Genomic DNA, 27,463 nt, shown 5'->3' with positions numbered 1-27,463 from the left:
CAAGAGCTTGCAGAAGCCGGAAAGAGGCCATGCCGCCCAGAGTTAGTTCTGGCAACTTCCGGGGAGGGAAAACGAGTTTCGCGAGATCTGGTAGCAGCAGGCCACTGGCCCGCAACTGTGCGACTGCTATCGCGAGATTTGGCAGGCGGAGGAGGAGCTGTCTCGGGCAGCCGCCTCACAGCGATGGCGGCCGAGCAGGGCCGGCGGCGGTGGCGGCTGCGGCGGCTACGGCCGGAGACGGCAGTGGTGGCAGTAGCGGCGGGTGGCGGGGGCCTGTGACCCGGAGCCGCCCCGGGACCCGGGCACCATGAGCCAAGGCCCCCCCACAGGGGAAAGCAGCGAGCCCGAAGCAAAGGTCCTCCACACTAAGCGGCTTTACCGGTGAGAGGGGCCGGGGCGTGAGTGCAGTCGCCGAGGGAAGTGGGGGGGACAGTGAGGGGCGGGGCCTCCCCGGCGGGCGGGGCCCGCTGTGGACTGGGGTGCAGGCGAGCGAGAAGGGTGCAATTTTGGAGGGAGCGGGGGGGCGGGGCCCGGTAACCCGGGATGGAGCTGAAAGAAGGAATTGGGTGGGTGGGAGGTTTGGAGGGAAGCACGTGGACTATTCCCTTCCGCAGTGAGCTTGGGGCGGGCACCGTGCTTTGCGGATTTGGGGTAAGAAGGTGGAAATTGGGGACTGCAGGGATTGGGAAGGTGAGAGTGGGGTCACAGATAGGAGAAAAACCCGGAAGGGAATGCTGCTTAGAACCCTGTAGGATTTACAGGGAAGAGCCCTGGACTGAAATCAAGAGAGCCTGATTCATGTCCTTGCTTTGCCATTCTCTCAGTGTGACCTTGGACCTCAGTTTTCTCATCCTTAAAAGGAGAGATTTGGATTTGATACGCTTTGAAGTCCCTTATGGGTCTAGTTTTTGGGAATCTGAATGAAAAGAAAGAGGCTGGAAGACTATTTGTGTTAGACTGGAAGGGCAGTGAAGGACTTTGAATCCAGAGTGTTCTTAGGTCTTAGGAGCCCATTTCAGGGCACCTGGGGACTCCTGAGTCCTGCTTGCCTTGCAGCCTCATGACTACAGTCTCTTGCCAGGCAGCTTCCATTCCTGGTTTCTGATTTCCACAGTGCCACTCACACTCCTCAACATCTTCAGCCTTTCAGCCCTCTGTTGGGAACAGGCCATTTTGAGCTCTTCCCATCCTGGATCAAGGATTTTTTTGTGGGGGGGGGGGGCAACTGGAACATGGGCTCTTGAACTAAAATAGGATGAAGCGTAGAGACCAAGTTGAGTTTTCTTCTTTCTAATGGGGAGTAGGTTTGGGGGTTCATTTGGCTCAGGCTCTGTAGAACAGAGGTGTGCATGAGAAGACCTCCTTCAGAGCCATGGACCCCATCTTGGCAGTGAAAGAGTCAAGAGCGTGTTGTCTTTTCCTCTCTTGAGTAGATATCCTGCCTGCTCTGGGTCCCTAAGCCAGAAGGCAGAGGGGAGTACAGGCTGCTCCAAAAATAGAAAAGTGATCCAATCCACCAGCCCCTGGGCTCCTACTGTGGGCTGCCTGGAGCGGTCTCCAGGTGCTGAGGAGTTGGCTGGGGTGGCACGTGTGCCTCTTCAAGCTGCTGAGTGTCAGCGCTGCCTGTCAGACAGAGCGTGGGCAGTGTCTGCAAGATTCCTTACTTGTCTCCAGCTTTTGGTAATGGCTCTGGTCATCCTTCTAATCATTCTCAAATCCTGTTCTTTCTCAGGCTACTGCCCTCACAGGACTGACTGACTTACGCTGACGTGTTTGTGTGTGTGGCTTACATGGGTGCACATGGGTGTCTCTGCCTGTAGTTGTGTATTGTTGGCTTTGAGCAGAGTGGAAATTTGAGGCAGCAGATCTCTTTTTATTATTTATTATAGCAATGGTGATTGGTGGAAAGAACTGGGGGAGGAAGGTCTGATTTCTCAGCCCAAGATAATTGTATTGTTAGACTATGAAACTGTCACTCCAAGCTTCAGTAAATTTGGGACGTTCCCACAATCTGTTTACAGAAATGAAATACTGAAATGTTTTAAGCCCTTCAGAAAAGACAGCTGGAAAAGAGGGTGCTAGGACACAAGCACCAATTAATTATGCCAATTTTAATTTAAAAATTTGTTTTTGTTTTTGTTAATGGAGGTACTGGGGATTGAACCCAGGAACCTTGTGCATGCTAAGCATGTGCTCTACCACTGAGCTATGCCTACCCCCCAACTATTTTTTAAAAAACATAATTTTCTTTTTTAACACTGCTAGACCTGGGATAACAGTAGTGAATGAGACACAAGACTGGTTTTTGTAGTTTTTGTTCCAAAGGAGATTACAGTTTAGTGGAGGTATTTATGTTCTAATGGGGAATGGAGAAGAAAGTGCAGAGTCCTCTCTGGTTTAAGAATTTGCAGTTAAAACTACTGAGAGTAGTGGTTATTAACATTTTTTGGATTGAGAATCTAAGGAGAGCTCTGAGGCCTGTCCATAAAAATGCATACACATACACACCTTCCCGTAGATATGTGCATGACACTGAAGTTAAAAGCTCTTCCCTGGGGACTAAGCTGGCGTAGAGTATATCACTTCTGGCCTCCTGATGCTGCCCTGGCATTGAGGGCCAGGCTGGCTGACAGGCTTGACTCCTGTCTCTAGGCAGCCCAGGAGGTATTTGGAGAAATGCTGAGTTCTTAAGATTGCCTGTGAGAAGGCCTTGATTACCATCTCACCCACTCAGCTGGTGTTGGCAGTCACTTTGTCCTGTACAGAGCAGCTTTTAGTGGTGTACCACCTGAGCCATCACAGGATGCTCGCCTGCTGTGGCCCACTTTCTCCAGCCCAGGAGCAAGTTTCAGTGTTCTGAAACAGTTTTAGATTGTTTGGGGAATCATCGCTCCCTACTCTTTGGTTACTTTGTGTCCAGAGCTGTGCCTGATCTGTTCTCACAGCTGCTAACATCCTCGGGGTTTCACCCTTCCAAAGATGATAATTACCTAAGGACCTCCTAGCCAACCATTGTAGAGTTTCCTTGGACTTCCCTCAGAGTCTGGAATCTCCTCCTCAGGATGAAGACTAATACTTACTGAGCATTTACCATGTTCAAGGCACTGATATGAGTATTTTTTGTATTAGCTAATTTAACCCTCACAAAGTAGGTGATAATATTAATCCCATTTTATGGATGGGAGAACCGAGACATAAGGAAGTTAGATATTGCCCAGGACCACATAGCTGGTAAGAAGTAGAGCTAGGATTTGAATCCAGGCAGTCTGGTTCCAGAGCCTACACTCTATATTAAACAAATGGTTCCTTCAGCAGAATCCAGGAGACCTTATGACTAAGCAGTTCAGGGATAACCCTCCCTCACTTTCCCATGCCCCATTATTCCAAAGCACAGTTTTCTACTAGGAATGCCTTTCCTTTATGTCAGAGATAATAAGCCCTTGTATAATAATCATTCATTCATTCCACCAATCTTTATGATTGCCTACTATGTACCAGTGATGTTATGTAAATTATTTCATTTAATCCTTGCAACAGCCCTTTTAGGTAGCTGCTATTATTTCTGTTTTTATGGATGTAGTAACTAAAGCTTAAAGAGGTTAGGTAATTCGCCCAAGGTTACAGAGTTAGTAAGACACAGCCAGGTTCAAATCCTAAATTTTCTGCCTAGCATCACAGCCTGTGCTCTTTCCGTTGAGAGAGTCTACCTTCCCGTGTCACAGAGTTTCTCTGCCTTGACAGTTTTCTCTACTGTTGACAGTTGGGGCAGGATAGTTATTGTGATAGACTGTCCCATGTATTGTGCAGTGTCTAGCGGCACACACTAAATGCCAATAGCAACTCCTCTTCTTTCCCTCCCACAGGTTGTGACAATTAAAAATGTCTCCAGCATTGCCAGGTGTCCCCTGAGGGAGCTGCTATATCAGGATGAAGACTATTCATCTTGTTTTGTACAGAGCTCAGCCTGCAGCCTTTTTGTTTCCCCACCCCTAATTCTTTAGCTTTTCTTCTAGGATCAGTGTCCTAGCATTGTGGCTGGACCATACAGATGGCTCAGGGGCTGTTTGCCTATATTTCCTTGCAGGGCTGTGGTGGAGGCTGTGCATCGACTTGATCTCATCCTTTGCAACAAAACCGCTTATCAAGAAGTGTTCAAACCAGAGAAAATTAGCCTGAGGAACAAGTAAGCTGAGACTCTAAACTACACATCCTTATGGTTTCTCTGTTCCTCTCCACCTGAATCCTGTCACATGTAGACACATGTTCTCTCTTATCTCCTAACTTCATGGTACAATAGTGGGCTGTGAATAATGGGCCTTTCTGAGAGAGGAGATGGGGATCCCTCACTCTCTGCAGTATCTACCTCTAACAGACTGGTGCCATAAGAATGGCATTTGAGTTGGGGGAGTTGGCCATACTGCCTAATGAAGGAAAGAAAGAGGAGATAAAAAGGCTGAGTAAAAAGAAGAGAAAGGTGCAAGGGAAGAAAATGAAGATTATTAAAATTCTTACTTTTCCTCTCTCTGTCTTGTGGGGCTCCCACTGCCTTCGAAGACTGCTGTTGTCTTGGGTCCTACTAACTGACCTTGGATGTCTATTGGGAAGCACAGAGATTTGTCAGTCAGGGTGTTGGCAAATGCCTTCTTGCCTTCAGTTCTTCTGTCCCCCACCACGGGATGGGCAGTCTCTCTCATGCTCCTCTGCACCCTCCCAGGCTGCGTGAGCTCTGCGTCAAGCTTATGTTCCTGCACCCGGTGGACTATGGGAGGAAGGCTGAGGAGCTGCTGTGGAGAAAGGTGTACTATGAAGTTATCCAGCTTATTAAGACTAACAAAAAGGTAAGGGAAGGTCATAGATCTTCGGAAGAAGTTTGTCTAAAGAGGAGAAGCTAAGGAAGAAGAAAGCTAGGCAGGTGGGCCAGAGCATGGTTGGAGACGGGAACCAAGGAAGAGATGGCAGAAGGAGGGAAGGGGGAGTCATATATAATTAGGAATAGAGAAGGAAGGGGGACTGATCTCAGATGGGGAGACCAGAGTAGACTTAAGGGTGTGGGGGTAACTTGTGAGTAAGAGGCAATGCGGATAAAGTTTTAGAACCAAGAAGATAAATTTATTTCTTCAGTGAGATGACTACAGTTAGAGAAGGTGGAATGGAACTCTGAGAGTGTTGCTTAGCTAGCCCTTCCCTCTCCCACTCTCCAGCACATCCACAGCCGGAGCACCTTGGAATGTGCCTACAGGACACACCTGGTCGCTGGTATTGGCTTCTACCAGCATCTCCTTCTCTATATCCAGTCTCACTACCAGCTAGAACTGCAATGCTGCATCGACTGGACCCACGTCACCGACCCCCTCATAGGTCAGTGAAGTCTGAAAGGTGGGCTTGAGGAGCAAGTTCATGTGCTTCCACCTCTGGCTTTCTTACCCCTCGGGATTTGTGTACCTTGTGACCCAGCCAGGCAGAGAGGATTCTAGCAAGACTTACAAATTCTTCATGAAGTTTGGATTTATCCAAAAAAGCAAGTGAGACTCTGGTTTGGGAGTGTAGCCCCATGTCAGGAGGAATGGAATGGATCTAGAGTAGGTCTGGCACTGGAAGATGCTATTAATAGCATTTGTTTTTTTTCTCCCAGTTGAATTTGGCTGACACTGTTTCTTTTAACTTTAGAGATTTTTTCCTAGTATTTGATGACAGTATTAAAGTTTTCATAAATGTTGGGGAAATTATGGATTTTCTTTCAAGATAGTACAAAACTCTTTTCGGCATTCTGAGGTACTGGCAACTATGATTTATCACCTTTTCTAGCTGGTAGTTTTCCCTTCAGTTTGGCTACCCTTTAGAGCTCCTCTCCCTCTTCCTCCAACTCCTCTTGCTCTTTATACCCTCTGCGCTACCCCAGCCCCATGCCCCTGCCCTCACCAGGACAAAGACATTCCTGGGTCAGAGATGGAGTTTTTGTGTGTGCGACTGCACCGTAGCATTCCCTGGTAAGAAGCACAACACTATATTCTGTGCACTTAAAAACACTTAAAAGTAAAACAACGTTAATCCAAGACAGCATTTGTAGGCTTTATACCAGCTCACCAGAGGGGTCCATAGTCTAAGCAAGGATTAAGAACCCTTATTTCAAAGAATCAGTTCCCTTTAGTTTTTCTCTGTATCTCTATTTCTCATTCACACAACTGATAGACATTTCTATAGAGATGTCTCGGTAGAAAACATTAGGAAGGGCTTCTCAGAATGGGAGCTACACAGCCAGGAGAGTGGCTGCAAGGTGTAGTGGATACAAGGATGGTCTCTGAAGCCAGACTGCCTGTTGAATACCGGCTCTGTCACTTCCCTGTTGTGTGACTTTGATTTCCTTAACTGTGAAATGGGAGTAATAAGAATAACTACCTCATAGGGTTGCTGTGAGGATCACTTAGGTTAATACTGTACTGCACTCAGACCAGGATCTGGCACATGGGAAAACTGCCTCCCAAGTAGCTAAGGCTCTCTGAAGTTACAAGGCTGCCTGGATGAAGGGAAAAGTGAGAGCCCAAGCATATTTGGCTCTGGCCACCACCAGTCCTCAGGTCAGGCTGACCTTGTCTCCTTTATGGGTAGACTCTCCAGTAGGCTGCCTTCTCCATGGACCTCCTTTACCAAGCAGAAGCCAAGAGCATTTACCTTGACCTTTTTCGCATGCCATTCTTCCTGGGCAAGTTTCCCATCTTTATCCAAACCTTTTAGCTTTGTGTGGGGAGCTGCTACCCAAGGCACCTGCAACTGTACTGACGCTTAAGTCTCACCTCTTCTTTCTGGAAGCCTTCCTATGATGAGCTTTCACATGACCTTCCCCCAGGGAGCTGTCCTAGGTTGAGGACTCTAGCCCATCTCTTCCAGTTCCTTCCTGTCCTGTAAATGACTTCTACCTGTGAGTCTCTGTGCCTCATCCTGTATGGATGTCTTCTCTGCCCCATAAGACTGTTCCAAAACTAGCCCTCGATTCTCGATCTTTCTTCACCTAGGAAAGGTGTGTCCCCTTCGGTAGGGGCAGAGAAGTGGGCTCATAAACCACTCTGTCTTTCTTTCTCAGGATGCAAGAAGCCAGTGTCTGCCTCAGGGAAGGAGATGGATTGGGCACAGATGGCATGCCACCGATGTCTAGTGTACCTGGGGGATTTGTGTAAGAATCTGAACCTTTCATTTTCTCTGTTTTGGGCTATAGGACAGGCTCCAGCTGCTTCAGTCATTGGTATTATCCTTTATGTGATTGGAGAGCAGGAGAAATAGTTTGACCTCTGGTAACGTTTTCCCTGCAGACTGCTTACATTGTTTCCTCTTTGTCACTGCTCTTCCATGAATCAAAAGGATGAGTGAATACAAGACAAAGAAAAATGTCTTTGTGATTTAAGGAAGTCAGGGTGATGACTCAGTTTCAGTAGTGGGTTAGGAAGATTTTAATTTGATGTCTTTCTCCTTTGGGATTTTCTTTTCTTTTCATGGACTCCTGGAGGAATTGCAGTTAGACCTCAGGGAGGACTTGCATGTCTGAAAAATGTTTCTCAGAATGGAAAAGTACCCTCTTGCTTTATGGCCCCTGGGTCTTAGTCTTAATAGACAAAGGTTCTGTCATTTGGCTGCCTGTATGTGACTGTTGGATGCATTCGCTTTTATTGACCTGAGGCTCCTTCTCTCCCTGCCCCCATTCCACTCCTGGACCTCTCATAGGCAGCGGGACATGGAGGGAACCTGCTGATATTCAGTAGACTGACCAAGTGTCCTTAGTAATGTCTTCTCTCTAGAACTGAGCAGTTGAATTCCAGAACCAAATATCAGAAGTGTTTTCAAGCATTTATGTATGCTGCAGCTCCCTTTCATTGGAAAGAGATAATCAAGAAGAGCCTCTTTACTTTACAAACACTAAATAGTGTTTACATTTTGGACCTACCAGCAAGGAAGAGAGAGTTGAACAGTTTGCCCATAGTCATGCAGATTTAAGACTGTGCCAGAGAGTCAAGCAGCCTGCCTCCTAGCTCAGGTATCTTCCTCCCAGGCTCTTATTACAGCTCTATAGAGTGGACTCCCAGATGAGGGGAGGTTTCTCTTAAACATGGAATCATCACATTTCTCATCTCTCTTACAGCACGATACCAGAATGAATTAGCTGGCGTAGACACCGAGCTGCTAGCTGAGAGATTTTACTACCAAGCCCTGTCAGTAGCTCCCCAGATTGGTAAGTGGACCCCCACTGGGGGCTCCTAAGCCAGCAGCATTTTCCAAAGGGAAGACGATGCTGAGGTGGCAGACAGGCCATACTCATCTCCCCTTAGGTCCTCTCCACTCTGAGTTCTTCCATACTTCACCTTGGTTCTGCAGTCTCCTTGTAACACACACTCAGAAGATTGTGGGAGGGGAGGAGAAATGGAAAAGTCTTGAACTAAGAAGAAGGGAGGCAGAAGAGAAGGGAGAGAGAAGACGACTTCTCTATGCCTGAGTTCTTTGTAGAATGAGGAGACTGTACTTTAGCTGCCCCCATGGAGGCACAGTGAGAGAAGGGGCTAGGCTGCATTACAGGGAGAGATGGGGATTAGTATGCAGGAAGGAGAACTCAGAGGTGGGAAACTGAGCCGGGATAGAGGAGCGGGCTCCGTGGAATTCAGTCAGCGCTGGCAGAGCCACAGCTGCTGCTGAAGGAGTGGCGCCCATCAGTGCTGAAATCCAGGGGGTTGGTGGGGGCAGGCAGGATTAGACTGATAAGAAGTGAGTGTGTAATCAGTAATCCCCCGGGGGAGCAAGATTACGCTGCTTATCACTGAGACACCAGTGTCACCTGCAGACCCACTTTTTTCCCCATGAGTTCTCTGATGTTCAGCATTGGTTGGGCCTGGCAGATTTCGGTGAGTATTATGGCTGCAGACTGTGTGACTTCTCTTTCTCTCCAGGAATGCCCTTCAATCAGCTAGGCACCCTTGCAGGCAGCAAGTACTATAATGTGGAAGCCATGTATTGCTACCTGCGCTGGTGAGTATCTGCTAGCTCTTTCCCCAGCCCTGCTTTCATGCCCATACCACTCCTGCTTTGTTTTCTCTCTTCCCTCTCTCCCTTCTCTAGCTCCTGCATGAGATAGGAGAATGCTAAGATTGAGGAGGGGTCCCTCCGCTCAGGGGCATCCTCACATAGCCCTGCTGCTTTTCACATAGCCACCTGGATTTGTAGGTGTTCAGGCAGCTAAAATAGCTGTCCAGTATCATGCAAAATAACAGGATTGCTGCCTTCCTGAAGAAGGAAATAAATTTGATATAGTTAGTAAAATGGTACCAAAGTAGCTTCTGACAAGAACTTCAGAACTGTAGAGCTTCAGTGTTTTGAGGTGACAGATGACAGCATGGGGGGACCAGCTTAGCAGCAGGGTGGATCACTGCTTCCCTGGATCTGACACTTTGGCTCTTAGAATGAAAAACAAATTTTTCAGGGCACCCAAAGTTGGTTAGGCTTAGGTTACTAAGTCACCATAACCAAACGCACATGAGACTGATAGGTAAACCAGAATGCCACTGATGAAATTATAGGGAGACAGAAACCCACTGTTGCCACATAAAAAGTCTACTTGAGAAGCTGAATCATCCTCAGAAGTTATACAGTGAATTGGGCTCCAAAGGAAATACAGTAGTGTTCATAGCTTAAATGGTCAGATGCTAGAGTGTAAAGTGAAATACCTAATTCTGCCTTGTAACTCCATGTGCTGTGATCCTTGGTTCACCTGGTCAGATTTCTCTGTATCAGCAAGTATTTGCTCTTGTGGTGCCCCTTTATTTCTAGATCAGTACAAACTGCCCTCCTATCCTCTGTCTTCATTCTTAAATATGATTACCAGGTTTATAACCTCCCTTTGCATCTTTCCTATTCCTCACATGCCTTCCAGGGAATGCCCCCCCTTACTTGTCCTGGATCCCTCAACACACTCATAATCATGATTTAGGATGAGTCACTTGCAAAGAGAGCCAAGCACATCCAGGTTTGGGAGGTGCCTACTAAGGTCCTCCTCTACTGTGCTTAAATAGTTGTATCTCAGGGTTTGTGGATCTGGCATGCAGGTAGGGCTCAGTTGGGCAGTTCTCCTTGTAGCATTGTCTAGGGTCAGTCAGTGGTATCCAGCTGTCTGGGGGTCTGATACGTCTGGAGGATTGCACACCTGGACCTCTATCCCTCTCCATCAAGTCTCAGGGCCTCTCCATGTGGTATCTTCCTCTGGATAGATGGACTTCTTACACAGTAGCTCAGGACTCCAACAGTGAATAATGACCCCAAAAATGTGGAAGTAGAGCCTGCCAGTCTCTTAAGGCCTGGAAACTGGCAGAGTCACTTCTGCAATATTCTGATGATCAAAACAATTGCACAGTCATTGTCCCCAACACCCCATCAAGATTTAAAGGAGGTGATGTAGAACCCACTTCTCAGTGGAAGGAATATCAAAGAGTTTGTAGCTATATTTAGTTGACCACAACATGTATTTCTTTTCTGTACCTTGCCCTTTATAATTAAAAGATGTTTTTTTAAAAATGAGACATAAAAAAATTACAGTGCGCTGTTTAGGTCATAGGCTTCATGGTAAGACAGACTTGGGTTGGAAACTCAGCTCTACCATGTGGTAGCTATGTGACCTTCGCATTATTCTTGATCTCTCAGGCTCCATTTCCTCATCTGTAGATGTGAACAGTATTAAGGGACAGTGCCTGGCACAGTATGGGGAGCTCAGTACCTTTTTGTGTTTGAATGAATAATGTGAGGATTAACTGAAGTAGTGGGTGTAAATATCCTTACATGTAGTAAATGCTTATTAAATGCTATCTATTAAGTGTTCTGTGCTTTAAAAAAGATGAAGGATTGTGTATTTCAGGGATGGTAACTAAGTTAAGTTTGTAACATACAGTAGGATTAATTGTCCCATTTATAGATATAAAGGAGATGCAGACATCATCATTGCCCTGATTAATCTGGAAGTTGTGTGTGTATATTTTATTAGGAAACATAGCTTTCACCCTGAGTATATACATGGAAGGGCAGGCTGGGGAAGCCTGTATTTACTAGAAGTGTTGCTCCTTCAAGTCCCAGAAGACTGACATTTCCCCTTTCGACCTATGCCTCTACCATGTCTCAGTAGTTTACCTCTGTCTCCTTCAGCATCCAGTCAGAAGTGTCCTTTGAGGGAGCCTATGGGAACCTCAAGCGGCTGTATGACAAGGCAGCCAAAATGTACCACCAGTTGAAGAAGTGTGAGACTCGGAAACTCTCTCCCAGCAAGAAGCGGTGAGTGGGGCCTGTGGGAGGAGGGAGGTCTTTCTACAGTCAGTGCAGTAGGACCACAGGGATTCTGGAGCCATTCACCGTATACCTTGGGCTCCTCTCATTTCAGATGTAAGGACATTAAGAGGTTGCTGGTGAACTTTATGTATCTACAAAGCCTCCTGCAGCCCAAGAGCAGGTGAGTGGAAGAGCATGAGCAAGAACTGACCCGTGAGCTCCATCCATGATGGCTCCCTTATGGCCGGAGACTTGAAGAGAAGGGAGTGGGCTGTTGAATTCTGCCTCTTGGTTGGAAATTCTTTAGCTGGTTGGTTAGTCCTTTCTTGGCATCATTTACTGTCTCACCTAGATTCCGTGCCCATTCTTCTGGTAGCTCACCCTCTGGCACAGAGTGGGTGCTTACTAGATGTTGAAGGAGTGGCTGAATGGGAAGCCCACCCACATCCATTCTACTGTGTGTCTGCCCTTCCTGTGTTATTCTGTCTGCTTTGGTGATCAGCCCAGCCCTGAGTCCTCCTGTACTCTCTTTGAAGTCTCCCTTGCAGGATCCTGTAGTCTTTCCTCTGAATCCTGTATTCCCAACTCTTTCCTCCTGCCCCAGCCCCCATCACCGATCTCCCCTTTTGCTCCTATCCTTGCGTAGCTCCGTGGACTCAGAGCTGACGTCGCTTTGCCAGTCAGTCCTGGAAGACTTCAACCTCTGTCTCTTCTACCTGCCCTCCTCACCCAACCTCAGCCTGGCCAGTGAGGATGAGGAGGAGTATGAGAGTGGATATGCTTTCCTCCCCGACCTTCTCATCTTTCAGATGGTCATCATCTGTCTTATGGGTGTGCACAGCTTAAAGAGAGCTGGTAAGTCCCCTTGTGTCCCTCTTTTCCCCCCCACTGAGTTCTAGGATCCTCACTATCCTTTTCGGCAGCTCCTTATCTGTAAACTTGCTTCCATAAGCAGTCCCTTGACTACCTGTGTCACTGCCTGGCTGTGGGAGGGAGGAGACAAGGAACCCTGCCCTGAGGAGCTCTTAGAGAACAAACAAAAGGCAGCAGCGTATTCCCTCCCCCTCCCACCAACACACACACCCTTGGCCAAGACCCGGGCCAACGAATGCTTAGCTGATGATCCAGACAGAATTCAGTCCTTGCTGGGGATGGGGGGAGGGAGCAGTTAGGCAGTTTTGGAAACCTTTCTGGCAGAGGTGTATGTAGAGCAAGGTTGGATGGAAGGGTGGAGGAGGCAGGGCGAGGTGTGAAGGTGCTTGAGGTATGGGGAGGGGTTTATGTGAAAGCCACGGAGGATGAGATGGGACAAGAGGATCCATGAGCTTACATGAGGAAGCAGGGTGAGCCAGCACATTCTACATTATAGGATGGTTGTGCAGAGACCTGAGAGATCTGTTTTTCACCTTAGAAGAAGCTTTGAGTGGTAGTTGGATCCTTGAAAGGGCTGAGGACAGGTGAGATGTGGTTGGAATTAATGATGCATACTCCTCTTCAGGGCCCTGGGCCTCTAACGCCTGGCTTTCCTGGCTTTAGGATCCAAGCAGTACAGTGCAGCCATTGCCTTCACCCTAGCTCTCTTCTCCCACCTCGTCAATCACGTCAACATACGGCTGCAGGCTGAGCTGGAAGAGGGCGAGAATCCCGTTCCGGCATTCCAGAGTGATGGCACAGGTGCAGGAAAGGGGGAGGTTGTGACTGGAAAGGTTATCTTGGGGTGTGGGGGTCATGGAAGGGGAACTCAGGTGTGGTGTGGGAGGTGCTGTCGAAGAGCATCTTCCAGTGTTCCGGTTCCAGTTTGTCCCTAGGCCTCCTGACCATCCTCTTTCCACAGATGAACCAGAGTCCAAGGAACCCTTGGAGAAGGAGGAGGAGCCAGGTCCTGAGCCTCCTCCTGCAGCACCTCAAGTGGGCGAGGTCAGAAAGAGCCGGAAGTTCTCCCGCCTCTCCTGTCTCCGCCGCCGCCGCCACCCCCCCAAAGCTGGTGATGACAGTGACCTGAGTGAAGGCTTTGAATCAGACTCCAGCCATGACTCTGCCCGGGTCAGCGAGGGCTCAGACAGTGGCTCTGACAAGAGTCTTGAAGGTGGGGGAACAGCCTTTGATGCTGAGTCAGATTCAGAAATGAACAGCCAAGAGTCCCGATCAGACCTGGAAGATATGGAGGATGAGGAAGGGACACGGTCCCCAGCCCTGGAGCCGCCTCGGGCCAGGTCAGAGGCTCCCGAATCCCTCAATGGCCCACTGGGCCCCAGTGAGGCCAGCATTGCCAGCAATCTACAAGCCATGTCCACTCAGATGTTCCAGACTAAACGCTGCTTCCGACTGGCACCCACCTTTAGCAACCTGCTCCTCCAGCCCACCACTGAAGCTCCCACCTTGGCCAGCCACAGGCCCTGCGTCAACGGGGATGTGGACAAGCCTTCACAGCCAGGTATTTGGGCCTGTCTTCATCTGGCTCTGGTCCCTATCTCCGTACCATCAGCACTCACTGAGAGAGGCTTCTTTCCTCTCTGTTCTAGTACGTCTCACCCTCACCGCCTTACCTTTGGCCTCTGCCTGTAGTGTGGCCCAGGAGTTTTCTGTGGGACTCCCCTCTCCTGCTCACTTCCTCATTCTCAGTTCCCAATCGATTTCATGGTCTTCATCCCGTCCGACTCCACCTTGCTTGTGGGTTTGGGGCTTTCCTCCCACATGACACTGCAGCTGCAGCTCCCTTCCCTGCCATCCCAGGTCTTGCCAGGGCTTGTGGAAACTAGAAAAACCAGCACCCACCAGGGCAGGCGGATTAGAGTGAGACTTACTTCCTGAGGTACTTCCCTTAAGGTGCAAAGCACCTGGTGAGCAGCATCGAGCATTTGCAATGTCTGCTCTTTGCCAAGTGCAAGGCTGGACTTTTTTTGAGTCTTGTCGTACTTAACTTTTCACAGCAGTCTTGTGGTGAGTTATCCCTATTCTAAGTGCTGTCCTTACCTCCAAGCTTCTGTGCATGGTGCTCCTTTGGTCAGGAACATATTTTTCCTCCTTTGCCCTGAAGCTGTTGCTTGGCTAATTCTCACTTGCTGTCTAGATCTTAGCTTAAAAGTCGCTTGTTCTGGGAGTCCTCCAAGGGTAGGCTTCCTGTGGGCTCCTGCAGCCTGTGCACGTCCACAGCTTCCAGCCCTTTCCCACTCAAGTGACAATGTCTGTTAACTTGTCTGTCTCCTCACCTACACTGTGAGCCTCTTGAGAGCAGGACAGTCTGTGTTTTGTCTCTTGCTGTATCCTCAGTACTTACAGTGCCTGGCTCGTGGGTGGGACTTAGGAAATACTGAATGAATGAAAGCAATGAGGAAGCTGATGCTCAGAGGTGAAATAAGACGTGCTCAGTGTTCTGACCTGCAGACTGGAGGAGCTAGGAGTTGGAAGTAGTTCTTTTCATCTTGTACCCCTTTTCTCCCTCCCTATAGCCCCCTTCTGTCTGTCTGCCTTGCCTTTTGCACAGAATAAGCGCATCATAAATATCGGTTGAGGGAATAGCTGTAGACCTCACAAATTAGCTTGAGTCTGAAAGAATCATATATTTTTTGTTGTTGTTTTTGGTTTGGGGTTTTTTTGGGGGAGGGTGGCAATTAAGTTTAACAGAGGTACTGGGGATTCAACCCAGGACCTCGTGCGTGCTAAGCGCTCAGTCTACCACTGAGCTATTCCCTCCCGTCTTGAAAGAATCATATTTTAAAAGGCACCTGGCTCTTGGCTTAAAAGCAGTCAGTGGGCCTAGAAAAATTAAGCAGGGGCCTAATTCCTTTCTTTTCACATTAGAATTCTTCAGAAAAGTCCAGGCAGTTTGGGGCATGCTCCCTGCACAGTGTCATTCATCCCAGTTCTCTATCACCCACCCCCAGCCTCTGAAGAAGGCTCTGAGTCAGAAGGAAGTGAGTCGAGTGGGCGCTCCTGTCGTAATGAGCGCAGCATCCAGGAGAAGCTGCAAGTCCTGATGGCCGAAGGCCTGCTTCCTGCTGTGAAAGTCTTCCTGGACTGGCTGCGGACCAACCCTGACCTCATCATTGTGTGTGCGCAGGTGTGTCACTCTGCTCCAGCTGCCCTCTGTCAGGTGCCAGGGTGTTAGGGAAGGGTGCCAGCCAGGATGGGGCATGGGAGTCCCCTCAGATGGTCTAGTCAAGCCAAAGTTACTGTCAAGCACGTGCTCTGTGCTGGCTCCTTAGGCTTTTTCCAGAACAAGGATTAGGCATAACCTTTGCCCTCAAAAAGCCTGTGGCTGGGGCTGGGATACAAACTTTGTGGACTGGGAAGGTGAAGGCCCTGCTTATTCTGCTTTGTGTCCCCCACGCCAGGCATAATTGCTGCCATCATGAGTAATGTTGTTGAAAGTATGTGTTTGAGGGTTAACCTCGGTAGGTAAACACTGGAGTCCCGAGAGGGGAGAGCACTGAGTGGTGACAGGAGAGATGGGACTAGGAAGTGCAGGATGTTCAGACAAGGGGTCAGCATTGTGGGCAGGGAAACGGCTTAAAGAGACTCCTGCCGCTGGAGGCAGTGGTGTCAGGCAGGCTGCAGTGGAGGCTGGCTGGGGCGATGGTGGCCTTCTCCTCCTCCTCCTGTTCTCAGGTTCAGAGTCTCAGTCTTGAGCCTCTGGTGCCCTGAGGCTTTTCTGTGATGTTGCTTTATTCCAGGGGCACAGCTGTCTGCTGTGGAAGACCCTTTTCCCTTCAGGTCACCCTCTTCCCTAAACGAGACAGTTTGGGTCAGGGCCAGGCACACCCTTGGGTGTGTGCTTGTGCCTGATGACAGCTAGTTAATCATTGTTGGTCATCAAGGGGTGTGGTGAAGATGGAGGTGGGGGGCGCGTCCCTGGAGAGGCGGCCCAGTGTGGGCACGTGAGGGCCGAAAGGAAAAATTTGTGCTGGATGGGGAGAAGCCTCCTGCAACACCAGCTTTTTCCATTACCAAGATCCAGAGAGTCCTTCCTGCAGTCTCACCCCCTCCCTTTACATGAAGCCTTCAGCTGGTGATGAAGTTCAGCAAGACTCCGTGGTCCTCCTTCTTTCTTCCTTATTTTCCAAGTCCTTCACGAGCCCCCCTTGGGCTCTTTTGTTAATTTTTGTATCAAATGCATCTAGGCCTGTGGCCATAGCCAGATGCCCCCCAAATATAATGTTTTTCTTGCTTGCTGCCATCCTCTAGCACTGCCCCAGCTGAAGGCCTCCTCTTTTTGTTCCCCAAGAGCTCTCAAAGTCTGTGGAACCGCCTGTCTGTGTTGCTGAACCTGTTGCCAGCTGCTGGCGAACTCCAAGAGTCTGGTGAGTGAGTTCCTGGCACTGCCCTCCCTTCCCCTCTCCCTCACGGGCCTCACGAAACCCACCATCCCCCCTTCCTGGTAACCTGGTCCTTGGGGTAAGGAGGTTAATGGGATTCACTGCCCAGCCTCCCTGACACACAGCAGTCATTGTGGTCTGGGCCTCTCTGGTTTCCACCCCTGACACTGCCCCACTGTAGGCAGGTAGCCTGCTCTGCCAGGGAGTGTGCTCCCTGGGGAAGGCAGTGGAGTGGACAAGAACGAGGGAGGGGAGCCTGGGAGCCAGCACCAGTTGCCGATGTGGCACCAGTACCTTCGTCACTGAGAATTGGCCTTGACCGTCAGAGCTCATCTGTCTCATTCATCTCCTCCTACCACCTTCCAGCTGGAAATCTACCTTCTCCCACCTCTGGGCTCACCCGAGGGTGATCCATTCCTTTTCCTCCAGAGTCCCTCCGCTCACAGCCATCCTAGTGTGATTGTCTCCACTGTCAGGGAGCCGTCCCCGTGTAAGCTGTCCTTACTCTCCCCACCTGCTCTGCTTCTCTAACCCTTCCAGCTCTGGGCTCCTAGAGTTCTGCCTGATGGCCTGTGAGCTGTCTCTCCTGTCCTCCCCCAAACCTCCCCCTACCTTCTGTCCAAGGGGTATGTCCTGTCTCACAGCCTGGGAATTCCCAAAGGGAAGAGCTGTGTACCTCTGACTGGGGCTCCCACAAGGCAGGTAGGTCTCATGTGTCCTCTTTCTCCCCAGGCCTGGCCCTGTGTTCTGAGGTCCAGGATCTCCTTGAAGGTTGTGAACTGCCTGACCTCCCATCTAGCCTGCTGCTCCCAGAGGACATGGCGCTCCGCAACCTGCCTCCCCTCCGGGCTGCCCACAGGCGCTTTAACTTTGACACGGATCGGCTCCTGCTCAGCCCTTTAGAGGAGGTGAGGAGAGCATTTCTCACGTCACAAGCTCTGTTGTTAGTCAGACTCAGCGGCAAAGCAGGGGCTCGGGGCTGCAGAGGGCCAGCAGGCACCCCTCCTTCCATCCAGACAGGGAGTGTGTCCCTGGGGCTGCAGCTGTGAGCGCTTCTTCACTCAGTGGGCCATTTGGGCTTCCTTTCCTTCTTGGCAGGGTGTCCTCCCACAGGTCTGCCGTTGGTGTCTTCCTTTGTAGAACAAACTTCCTTCCTTTTCGCCACCTTTTGTAGAGGACAGAAGAAGCAGATTATTAGGACTTTGAAATCTTTATCGGTCTTTTCTCTCTTCTGGGCCCAGCTTCCTCTAAGCTGACCACCAAACAATCAGAGAAAGTTAGAGCTGGAAGGGCATGTGCTACCCACTTAGTCTGGTGACCTTCACCCTTGAGTCAGTGTCACCACATGGGCCATCTGGGGGCAGCAGAGGAAAGCCAGGCAGACAGGCCTCCCTGCCCCTGTCCCTGAGACACACATACACACCGCCGCCGCCGCCCCGCCTCCCCCTTGGTTTCTCTCTCTCCAGCCAGAGTCGCTTGGCTTTAGTCTGTTTCATGTTTTAGGGTTCTAGATAAGATTTTTGTCTGTTGGAAAAAGAAGAGCTTTGCTGATCAAAAACGTAAGCTGGAAATAGTGATCTGGTTTGTCCTCTCATTTTACACATAAGGAACTGAGACTCAGAGGAGAGGGACAGCATAAGGACCCAGGTCTCATCACTCCCAGCCCAGTGCCCTGCTCTTCTCAGCCCCGAGTCCTACTTCTCTAGTCCTCGTAGGAGTCTCCTTGCCCTCCTTGCTTGTTCCTTTGTGGCAGCTGGAGGCTCTGGGCTGTGGTGCTCCTCTTTTCCGCCCCACAGACCAGAAGCCTTTCCGAGGAGCCCGTTTGCTGAGGCAGCTGGGCTGGCGGAGAGGCAGGTGGCGGGGAGTCCCGGTGGGCGGGTGGGCCTGCGGCGCCCTGCTCATTGGGCTGCTCCCATCTCTCCCCACAGACGGTCGTGCGCATCTGCTGCATCCGCAGCTTTGGCCACTTTGTTGCTCGCCTGCAAGGTAGCATCCTGCAGTTCAACCCAGAGGTCGGCATCTTCGTCAGCATCGCCCAGTCCGAGCAGGAGAGCCTGCTGCAGCAGGCCCAGGCCCAGTTCCGCATGGTGAGTCAGGCCTTCGCTCCCTCCACTCTGCTCCCATGGGCTTAAGTGTGCTGGTGGGCCTCGACTGAAGGTCAGTGGGACTAGGGAAACAGCCTAGGGAGAGGAGGCCAGGGAGGGAGCTAAGGGCTGATAGGGAGTGAGAGGTGCTTTGAGCAGGGGCAGCCTGGCACTGGGGCTATATCTAGACTGACTGGGGGTGGATGGCCATCTCTGTCCTCTACTAGTCTGAGTTGAGCAAGTTGCTTAACCTTGCTAAGCCTGTTTCTTCATCACTTATGTAGGAATAGAGTCAGCTTTATGGGCTTGTTGTGACGATGGAATTATAGCAAATGTCAGGCTCTGCATGTTGCATTATGGAGTGTGTGTGCTCAGCAAAAGCTTTTCCCTTCCCTTTTAGAAGGGTGAAGCCTGGGGAGTGGAAGGGAGTGGAGGGATCCTGGCATTAGATACCATGCAGGAACCCTCCCATCCCACGGAAGCCCCAGAGAATAGGAGGTGGCATGTGTTACCTCTTACCCATTCAGTCACTCATTCCACAGATGTTTATTAAGAGTCTGCTGTGTGCCAGACCCGTCCGTATCCTAGGCATGGGTCACAGCAACATACAAGATAGGTCTTTCTCTCGTGGGGCTAATACAGTATACAGCAACTTGGGTTCTGCAGTGGGGCCTGCAGCCCTGGGCATGTCGTTCTTCCAGGCTGAGTGGCACCAGCGCATTTGAGGGAATGGTGTCTGGCACGGGAGGCATGTCCCGTGTGTCTTGGCAGGCCTCAGGGGTTCTTCATCTCATGCCCCGTATTCTTCCCTTCCCCAGCCCCAGGCTCCCCTACCTCTCTGAGCACCCGCTTCCTGCGGACGTTCTGCTTGATGGGAAGGGGCACAGACTCCCCAGAAACTCCCTTCCTTGCTGCCTTAAAAGTCAGCACATTTTGTTAAAAACTAACCTTTTGTGTTAAGACTTTTATTGCTGTTCCATAGGGGAAAACACAGGGGGTTACAAAAATAATTATGGGGAAGTTACACAGCTTCAAAAAATGTTAGAGTTTGCAGGCATTTCCTCTGGCCTAAAGCTCCCGAAGACTCCTTTCTCGCGGGTGGGGGAGGGAACACCTGAAGCCCCTCTGGTGTGGTGCCGGACGCCACAGGCCGTGCTGGACTCGGGCCACACTGCCTGCCGGGGCTGCCGCCTGCCCTCCCTGAGTCACGTTTCCAGCCCGAGGAGCTTGTTCCCCAGCAGCAGCAGCATGGTCCCTGCCTTATAACCATCTCCTGTCATTTAGCAAGAGCTTTCTCTCTGTAAAGCTGCTTTGCATGTGACACCTCATTTAACCCTTGCAGCAGCCCCGTGAAGGGTGCTTGCACCCTCAGTTTACAGATGACGAAGCTCAGAATGACAAAGGGAGGTATCAGTGGTAGAGCCAGGGCTCTGGAATTGGAAGGACCAGGCTCTTGTCCTTGTTCTAAGCTGTTGTAGGAGTTTAGCTTCTCTGCAGGCCAGGGGGGCTCTCTGGGCTCTGGTGTCTGCCTGGTTTAGGGACCCTGTCTTTTCTGATGAGACCTCAGGTTTTCCCTGAGGAACACAGAGGCCCACACCTCTGAGCTGCTGGGTTTCAGAGCCTAAGCTTAGTGCAGCTCCCCTCCTGTGGGTCCAGGTGATCCCCACTCACCTGCACTGGTTCTCTGGGGGCACTTACCCAACTACACCCATCCGCCTCTCTCAGACACAGGCTTCACGATTCCAGTTGTAGCCTCAAAGTCAGATTCCTGGGCTTGAGTTCTACAGTGAGAAGAGGGGAAGCTTGTCCTCGGTGCTCCTGTTCCTTACCAGTCTGCCAGTGGGGCCTGTGAGAAGATGGCTCTCACCTGGGCTCTGGTCTTCTGCCTCCCTTTCCTTCTTCTACCAGAGTTTCTCTAAGGGGACACTCCTGGCATTTTGTGCAGGACCATTCTTTGTTGTGTAGGACTCTGCAGGGAGGTAGCAGGTGGATGTTGCATAACCACAGTATAATTATCAAAACTAAGAAATTAGGATTGCTACAACACTATTAACTATAGACTTTATTCGTATTTCATTAGTTTTTCTACAAATGTCTATTTTATTTTCCAGGATTCCACATTACATTTGATAGTTAATGTCTCATTATTAAAGACTCCTTTCCTTGTCTTTTATGATCTTGACATTTCTTAAGAGTATTGGTCAGTTGTTGTATAGCGTGTCCCTCAGTTTTGCTTTGTCTGGTGTCGTCTTATGAGTACAGTGAGATTATGTACTCCAGGTGAATATTTTAAAGCATCACTTTGATGATGCCACTTTGCTTGTCAAAGAGCCTTTAGTGGCTCCCCATATCTTTTAGGATAAGTCGCCATTCTTAACCTCATCTTTTAGATTGTATTAAGGAATTTGGACTTAATAGTCCAGAAGACAAAAGAAAACCATCAAAGGACTTTCAGTCAAGGCCATGGTAGACATCAGATGGCTTTTGAAAGCTTGCCTTGGTTGCAGGCAGAGAAAATGGATGGGGTTAGAGCCAGAGGCCAGTCAGGAGGTGGTTATAATAGTCAAGGTGGGAGGGGTTTGAATGATTTTTTTGAGGAACTACAACTGACAGGACTGAGAGGCTGATAGCTTCTGGGGCTGAGAGAGAGGGAAAAGTCAAAGCCAACTAGCTTCCTGACTTGGGCAGATGGTGGTTTATATAGCAAGTTGGGGAACAACAGAGGACGAGAAGCCAGTTTTGAGGAGCAGATGGGGCTGTCAAATAGGCAGTTGGGTATGTAGGTCTGGAATTCAAGGGGTCAGGTCTGGGCTGAAGCTGTAGGTTTTGGAAGAAGTTGATAGGTAGATGGTGATAGAAAGTGAGGGGGTGCATGGATGGTATCCCCTGGGAAGGAGGACGGATTGAGAAGAGCAGAGATGGAGCCCTGAGGCACAGCCATGTGCTGTCACTTCTGCTGATGGAACGTATTTAGATGGCACCCATGCCTCCTTTCTCCTCACTTAGCAGGAGTGGTAGAGAGTTGACTTTATATGAAGCTGTACCTATTTCAGACCCTAGGAATCCCTCTTGGTCTTCTTGATTCCTTCTGGAGAAAGGAATATTCCCCCAGCTCCTCGTCCCGAGCTTAGCACCTGGTTTCCCCTCGCAGGCACAGGAGGAAGCTCGGCGGAACAGGCTGATGAGAGACATGGCCCAGCTACGACTTCAGGTAGGAAGTCTGGAGCCAGCGCTCCTTCTGCTCTTGATCTGGTTATTGCCTAAAGCCCCTGGCACATCCTCACCCCTCCAGCTGCAGCCCTCGCTCTGTCTATTATGTCCCTCTGTCCCTCCACCTTGCCCTCTCGGTGCTGACTTGTCACTGAGCCTTCATGCTCTCTTTCTGCCTTCAGTTCTCTTTCTCTTCCTTCTCTTTCTCTTTCCCATATCCTTGTTTCTGTCTACTTTTCCTACGAGGCCATTTGTAGAAGGGGCCCCCTGCTCCCCTTGGCAGCAGGAGGAGCCCCATAAGAGCCACCTCGAGTACAATTCTTCCCCTACTCAGGCTGCGGCCCCACACGGCTCTACCCACTCTGCCTTCTCTCACCAGCTCGAGGTCTCCCAGCTGGAAGGGAGCCTGCAGCAGCCCAAGGCCCAATCAGCAATGTCTCCCTACCTCGTCCCTGACACCCAGGCCCTCTGCCACCACCTCCCTCTCATCCGCCAGCTGGCCACCAGTGGCCGCTTCATTGTCATCATCCCAAGGACAGGTAAGCACATTAGAGGGGTGGGGTGTGGGCAGAGAGTATGTTTAAAAGAGACTCTGGCTTGAGATTGAGACCTTTACTTACGGCCCAGTTTATACACAGTGGCCTTGGTCAAGTCCTACCATCTCTCTGAACCTCAGTCATTTCATCTGTAAAGTGGGCATGACAATCTCTGTTAAACCCTGACTCAAGATGGTTGGGAGAAATAGATGAGAAAATCTAAGTGACAGTAGTTGGTAAGGTGCCAAATACATTCGTGGCAGAAGGTCAGTCTTTGCAGGAACTTCAGGATTCCTGTGGGAGCCATGGCCCCTTCTTTTCCTGCAGCGTGTCCTGGAGCAGGTGCAGATGTTTCTGCAGGGCCCCATGTCACAGCAGCCCGAGCTCATCTGTTTTGTCCTTCCCCCACCCCCACCTTGCCCACCAGTGATCGATGGCCTGGACTTGCTGAAGAAGGAACACCCAGGGGCTCGGGATGGGATTCGATACCTGGAGGCAGAGTTTAAAAAAGGGAACAGGTGAGTGCAGGCTGGCTGGACCTGTGCTCAGCCCAGACAGCAAATGCATATGTGTTCCTTGTGTAAGACACATGCTCGTGGTCCCAGCTCGCAGTTGGCTCACTGTCTAGGGAGGGAGGCCAAAGACTATTAGAAATCAAGGTCTTAGGTGCATAAGTAGATGGTGATTGGAAGAGCCAGGAGCCCTGTCAGGGAGCACCAACCTGCCGTCCATTTACCTTTGGGGCAAACATGAGATCATTGTCACTGGGGAGAGGGGAGCAAACCACTGACTCCAGGCTGTGGGCTCTTTTGCAGGAGTTTCTCCTCCTTTAGGTGATCAGGTTGACCAGGGTGGGAGCGCCTTCATCGGGGCTGTCCAGGGGCTTCCTACCTCCCATGAAGCCATGTGGGGGGAACGGATGGCAGTGTGTAGGTGCTCAGCCTAGCAGTCTATAGCCTTTGGGGCCAGAAGAGGACTAGGCATTCGTGTCCCATCTAGGGTGCCAAAAAAAAAAAGAAGAAGAAGAAGAGGACTAGGCAGTCTGTGCAGGGAAGAGAGAGAAAGCTTCCCCTCTCCCTGCTGGCCGGCCCACCCCTCTCTGCATCTGCCCTTGCCTGGCCAGGAAGCTGCACAAAGCCTGCTTGTTTGGACCGTGTCTCCAGAAGCACTGACTTGAAAAGCATCTGCTGCCTCTCTCCTCCCAGCTCCTCCCCCGGGAGGAACCAAAAAGTTGATGTTATCAGGAGGAAAAGCGAGCCGGGCTCAGCAGCCAGGAAGCCACTTCAAAATCGCTCCAAACAGACCTGTGTTGGGGAAGATGCACCCCCCTCCACCTCCCATAAAACTGGGTCCCCTGCGCCACAATGGCCCGCTTTATGTGAGGTGCCCTCCCTCTCCTCTGCCCCCCACCTCCACTCTCTTGTCTCCTTTGCAGGTACATTCGCTGCCAGAAGGAGGTGGGGAAGAGCTTTGAGCGGCATAAGCTGAAGAGGCAGGATGCAGATGCCTGGTAGAATGTCAGCCCCTGCCCCTCGAGCCTCTGCTGGGCTGCCTGCCTCACTCCCCTGCGGGGACTCCCCGGGAGAGCGGGACAGGAGCGGACGGTTCTGTACTAGGCGGCTTGCCAGGGCACTCCTGCTGGTCTCACCTTGGATAGAGTGAGAAATTGCTCCAGTACCAGAGCCCCTGTGGCCCTGGACACTCGGGCTTGGCGTCCTCACTCATTTGCACTTTTGCCCAGTCCCTGTAGCACGTCCTCCAGGGCCAGCTCCCAGGACCCACTGCTCCTGGCTACCTGGTCTCTCTTGCTCTCTCCCAGGGCCCTCCTCGCCCCCCGCTTCCCCTGTGCCCTGGAGATGGGTGTTCAGTCTGTGCTAATGCTGGGGCTTGGCCCGCCTTCCCTCTCCTCCCCACCAGGACGCTCTATAAGATCTTGGACAGCTGCAAACAGCTGACCCTGGCCCAGGGGGCAGGTGAGGAGGACCCGAGCGGCATGGTGACCATTGTCACAGGCCTTCCACTGGACAGCCCCAGCACGCTCTCAGGCCCTATGCAGGTGGGTCACGGGGTGAGGTGGAGGCAGAGTGTGGAATGGGGAATAGGTACCAGAGTCGACTCCCTGAGACCAGACAGCTGCCCTTCCCCAACCCCTCAGTGACTTGTCCCGTAGTTCAGGAGGGCAGGCCTGCCTCCATCTGTCCTCTCCTCAATTCACAGGCAGCCTTGCAGGCCGCTGCACATGCTAGTGTGGACATCAAGAATGTTCTGGACTTCTACAAGCAGTGGAAGGAGATTGGTTGAGACCGACCCCCAGGCCCTGCAGCGGGGCTGACTCCAGATCTCTCCTGCCCTCCCTGGCAGCCAGGACCACCACCTGTAGTCACCCCACCACACACAGCCTCACGCACGCACGCAGGAAGGAAGCCCAGCTGCGCACGGGCTGCAGGGAGGGCCCAGGAGCCGGCTGGGAGGGCAGGGCCCCCTGTTGCCAAGACGACGTCAGGAAAGCAAGGAAAGTGCTTGGAGCAGGAGAGGCCTGTGGGCCCCTGGCTAGCCTTCCTGCCTCAGCCCCCCTGCTTTCCCCAGGGGCAGGGGGCAGGCGTAGGTGTCTGCGTTTCATTGGAGTGGTTCCTGGACCTCTGAGGGGAAGGGACAGCAGAAGGGGCCCTTCTTCCTCACCCAAGAAGCAGGGTGGTCGGTGCCAGGAGTTTGGGCCCTCTGGCCCTGGGGGAAGAGCTGGGTAACACAGGTGTCTGGGTGGTTCTCCGCAGACCCTTCCTCTCCTCGAGGACCACCCGTCCCCCTCTACCTCCCTTTGCAGGGGCTGGGCAGCTCTGGAGCCTTGGGGACTCTTGAAGAGGGGCCTGGAGCTGCCTGCACCGAGAGCAGGGCAGGGCTTAGATCCCCTCCTGCTGCTGCAGGGGCCACACACCTGTTGCCCCACTTCTGTTTTCTGTCTCCCTCCATCTAGCTTCCAGGGCAGGCAGCAGGACCACGACGGCTGCAGGCAGTCTGGCTCTTATGCCAGTGAGGGTTCCTGTGCCCACCAGCACGGTCACTGTGCTTTGTGCTCTGGGCTGCTTTGCTAGGACAGGGTGGGATGCCAGTAAGAGGAGAGGGGGGCACAGTTTGAGGCCACCCCCCCCCCCTTACTACTAGGGAGGGGACTGTGTCCGGGTGAGCAGCAGAAAGGAGAGGCGCCTTGAAGCTGCCCTGCCAGGGACCCTCTACCCTGGTGGGCTTCCCTACTTTTGTTCTTCCCCAGGACTAGCGGCCTGGAGGAGCTGAGCATGGGGCTAGCTTTTGGAGTGTCGAGGTGAATGTGGGAGCAGAGATCATGAATAGCTCAGGGCAGGGAGTGGAGCGAGAGCAGGGCTGCGTGGGGGGGGCTTTGGCCAGAATTGCCTCGGTCCCTCCCCTTCAGGCTGCACGTATAGCTCGGGCTGGGGGTTGAGGGTGGGGGATCTCAGCTCTGCTGTCTCCTGCCCCAGCGCTAGCCTAGCTTCCCAGGCTGTTCTCAGAGGAGAGCAGGCTTCCTGCCTCCTTCCTCTTAAGACAGAAAATCTGGGACAACCTCGGGGGAGTGGGGTTGCTCCCACTTCCAGTCCCTGGCAGAGACTGAGACTAAAGCATCACTTAATAAAGACCCCCAGAGCCTACTCCTTGTCTCCTGATGCCTTTCTGTACAGTTTTATTGGGATGTCGGAGATTACATGCCGAGATGGCGTTTCGGAAAGGTTTCTTTGAGGTGGACCCATTGAAGCAAGAAACCAGCAACTGAAGCACAAACTCCAGAGATGGTTTTGATAGACACTGTCAAGTTTATTGACTCTGTGAACTGAGCTGGTGGCTCCACAAGGGTGACAGGTGAAAACAATACATAGTTTGACCCTGCATGACAGAGTTTGAGTGCTGACCCCCATGCAGTCAAAAATGTGTACATGAGTTTACAGTTGGCCCTCATGCACGATACTTGTTGACCACAGTACTGAGTAAACATTTAATGGAAGAAATCTGCATGTAAGTGCAGTTCAAACCCATGTTCAAGGGTCAAGTGTATTTTGAAGGCAACAGTGCTGCTTAGGGGAGGTTTGCTGTCTCAGCTGGGTCCTCTGAGTTGGGGAGAAACTTCCTCAAAGGAGAGGTGAGAGTGGGCCTTGAAACCAGCCTCTTGAGTCTTCAACTCCTGTCCCTCTGCAAGGACAGACAACTCAAGTGTGTGGAGAGTGGAGAAGCTTGGTGAGTCCCCTCGTGGTTGAACCAACACAACCAAGTGCATTTGCTCTGGATCTTACCTAGTACCAGATGCTAAGAGGCCGTGAAGCACAGTGAGGAGTGGTTTCGGAAATCCAAAGTCAGGGTTTGGAGTCCTCTGCCCAGCCTAGGGCAGAGCCACCCTCAGCTGGGAGAAACTGGAACCCTGGCGCCAAGGGGCAGCCCAGTCTGTGGGGGGCGCTCTGTATCACCCTGGCTGCATCCTGGCTAGGGCCCCCGCCTCTTCCGGCCAGTCTGCTCTCTGTGGGGTGGGGTCAAGCTGGAGGGGCTGGCTGTGTGCTGGAGGCTGAGTGAGCTGCCTGCTAATGGGGCTGGGCCACCCTGCGCTGCTCCCTGAAGGGTGGACAAGGCTGGGATTGTTCCCCGGCTCTCCTTTGTCTCCCACTCCCCGCCCAGGCCTGGCCCGCCTGTCTGCCACTCTCCTCTCCCTCCCGTTGGCCCGGCTGGCAAGAGCCTGGGACTCCGCCCGTGGAGCCAGGGCCGGTCACCCACTGCCTTAGGAGCGCCCATCAAGCCCTGGGTAAGGAAGCTCACCTGGGGCCCGGATGCCCGTGCTGAGAAACGAGAGGCAATGCGCCTGCTCCAGCCTCCTCCCCTATTTCCATGGCTACAGCACAAACTCTACTCCAGAGACCCTTAGACCCTAGTGCTGAGGGAAGGGACCCTGAGGGGAGCTAGACCCCCAGCATCGTCCTGCCTCACCCCTCCCCCAGGCAGCTGGGCAGCACTCAGGTTAGGTCAGAACATCCCCATCCTG

At 51.6% G+C, this 27,463-nt stretch overlaps 1 protein-coding gene across 3 annotated transcripts; it reads left to right on the top strand.

Annotated features, from left to right (window-relative positions):
• Positions 1 to 137: 137 nt before the first annotated feature.
• On the top strand, positions 138 to 26,090 carry SMG5 (SMG5 nonsense mediated mRNA decay factor). 3 transcript variants are annotated; one of them, XM_074349566.1, is made up of 22 exons: positions 139 to 381; positions 4,085 to 4,183; positions 4,715 to 4,838; positions 5,202 to 5,358; positions 7,079 to 7,168; positions 8,129 to 8,218; positions 8,928 to 9,006; positions 11,167 to 11,292; positions 11,399 to 11,467; positions 11,933 to 12,141; positions 12,823 to 12,960; positions 13,121 to 13,720; positions 15,171 to 15,346; positions 16,511 to 16,586; positions 17,334 to 17,509; positions 18,530 to 18,688; positions 21,837 to 21,896; positions 22,275 to 22,434; positions 22,859 to 22,949; positions 23,867 to 23,941; positions 24,349 to 24,487; positions 24,649 to 26,090. In XM_074349566.1, exons 1-22 carry the CDS (start codon positions 308 to 310, stop codon positions 24,730 to 24,732), a joined length of 3,051 nt encoding a protein of 1,016 aa, XP_074205667.1. In that variant the 5' UTR covers positions 139 to 307; the 3' UTR covers positions 24,733 to 26,090. The 3 variants fall into 3 exon arrangements, 2 of the variants coding, with proteins under 2 accessions (XP_074205667.1, XP_074205668.1); XR_012501329.1 differs by lacking the exon at positions 24,649 to 26,090 and having other exon boundaries at positions 138 to 381; positions 23,431 to 23,941; positions 24,349 to 24,422; XM_074349567.1 differs by lacking the exon at positions 7,079 to 7,168.
• Positions 26,091 to 27,463: the final 1,373 nt, after the last annotated feature.

Source organism: Camelus bactrianus, chromosome 21 (assembly GCF_048773025.1).
Source record: "Camelus bactrianus isolate YW-2024 breed Bactrian camel chromosome 21, ASM4877302v1, whole genome shotgun sequence".
NCBI lineage: Eukaryota > Metazoa > Chordata > Mammalia > Artiodactyla > Camelidae > Camelus > Camelus bactrianus.
This window is presented reverse-complemented; position numbering and strand designations above follow the sequence as displayed.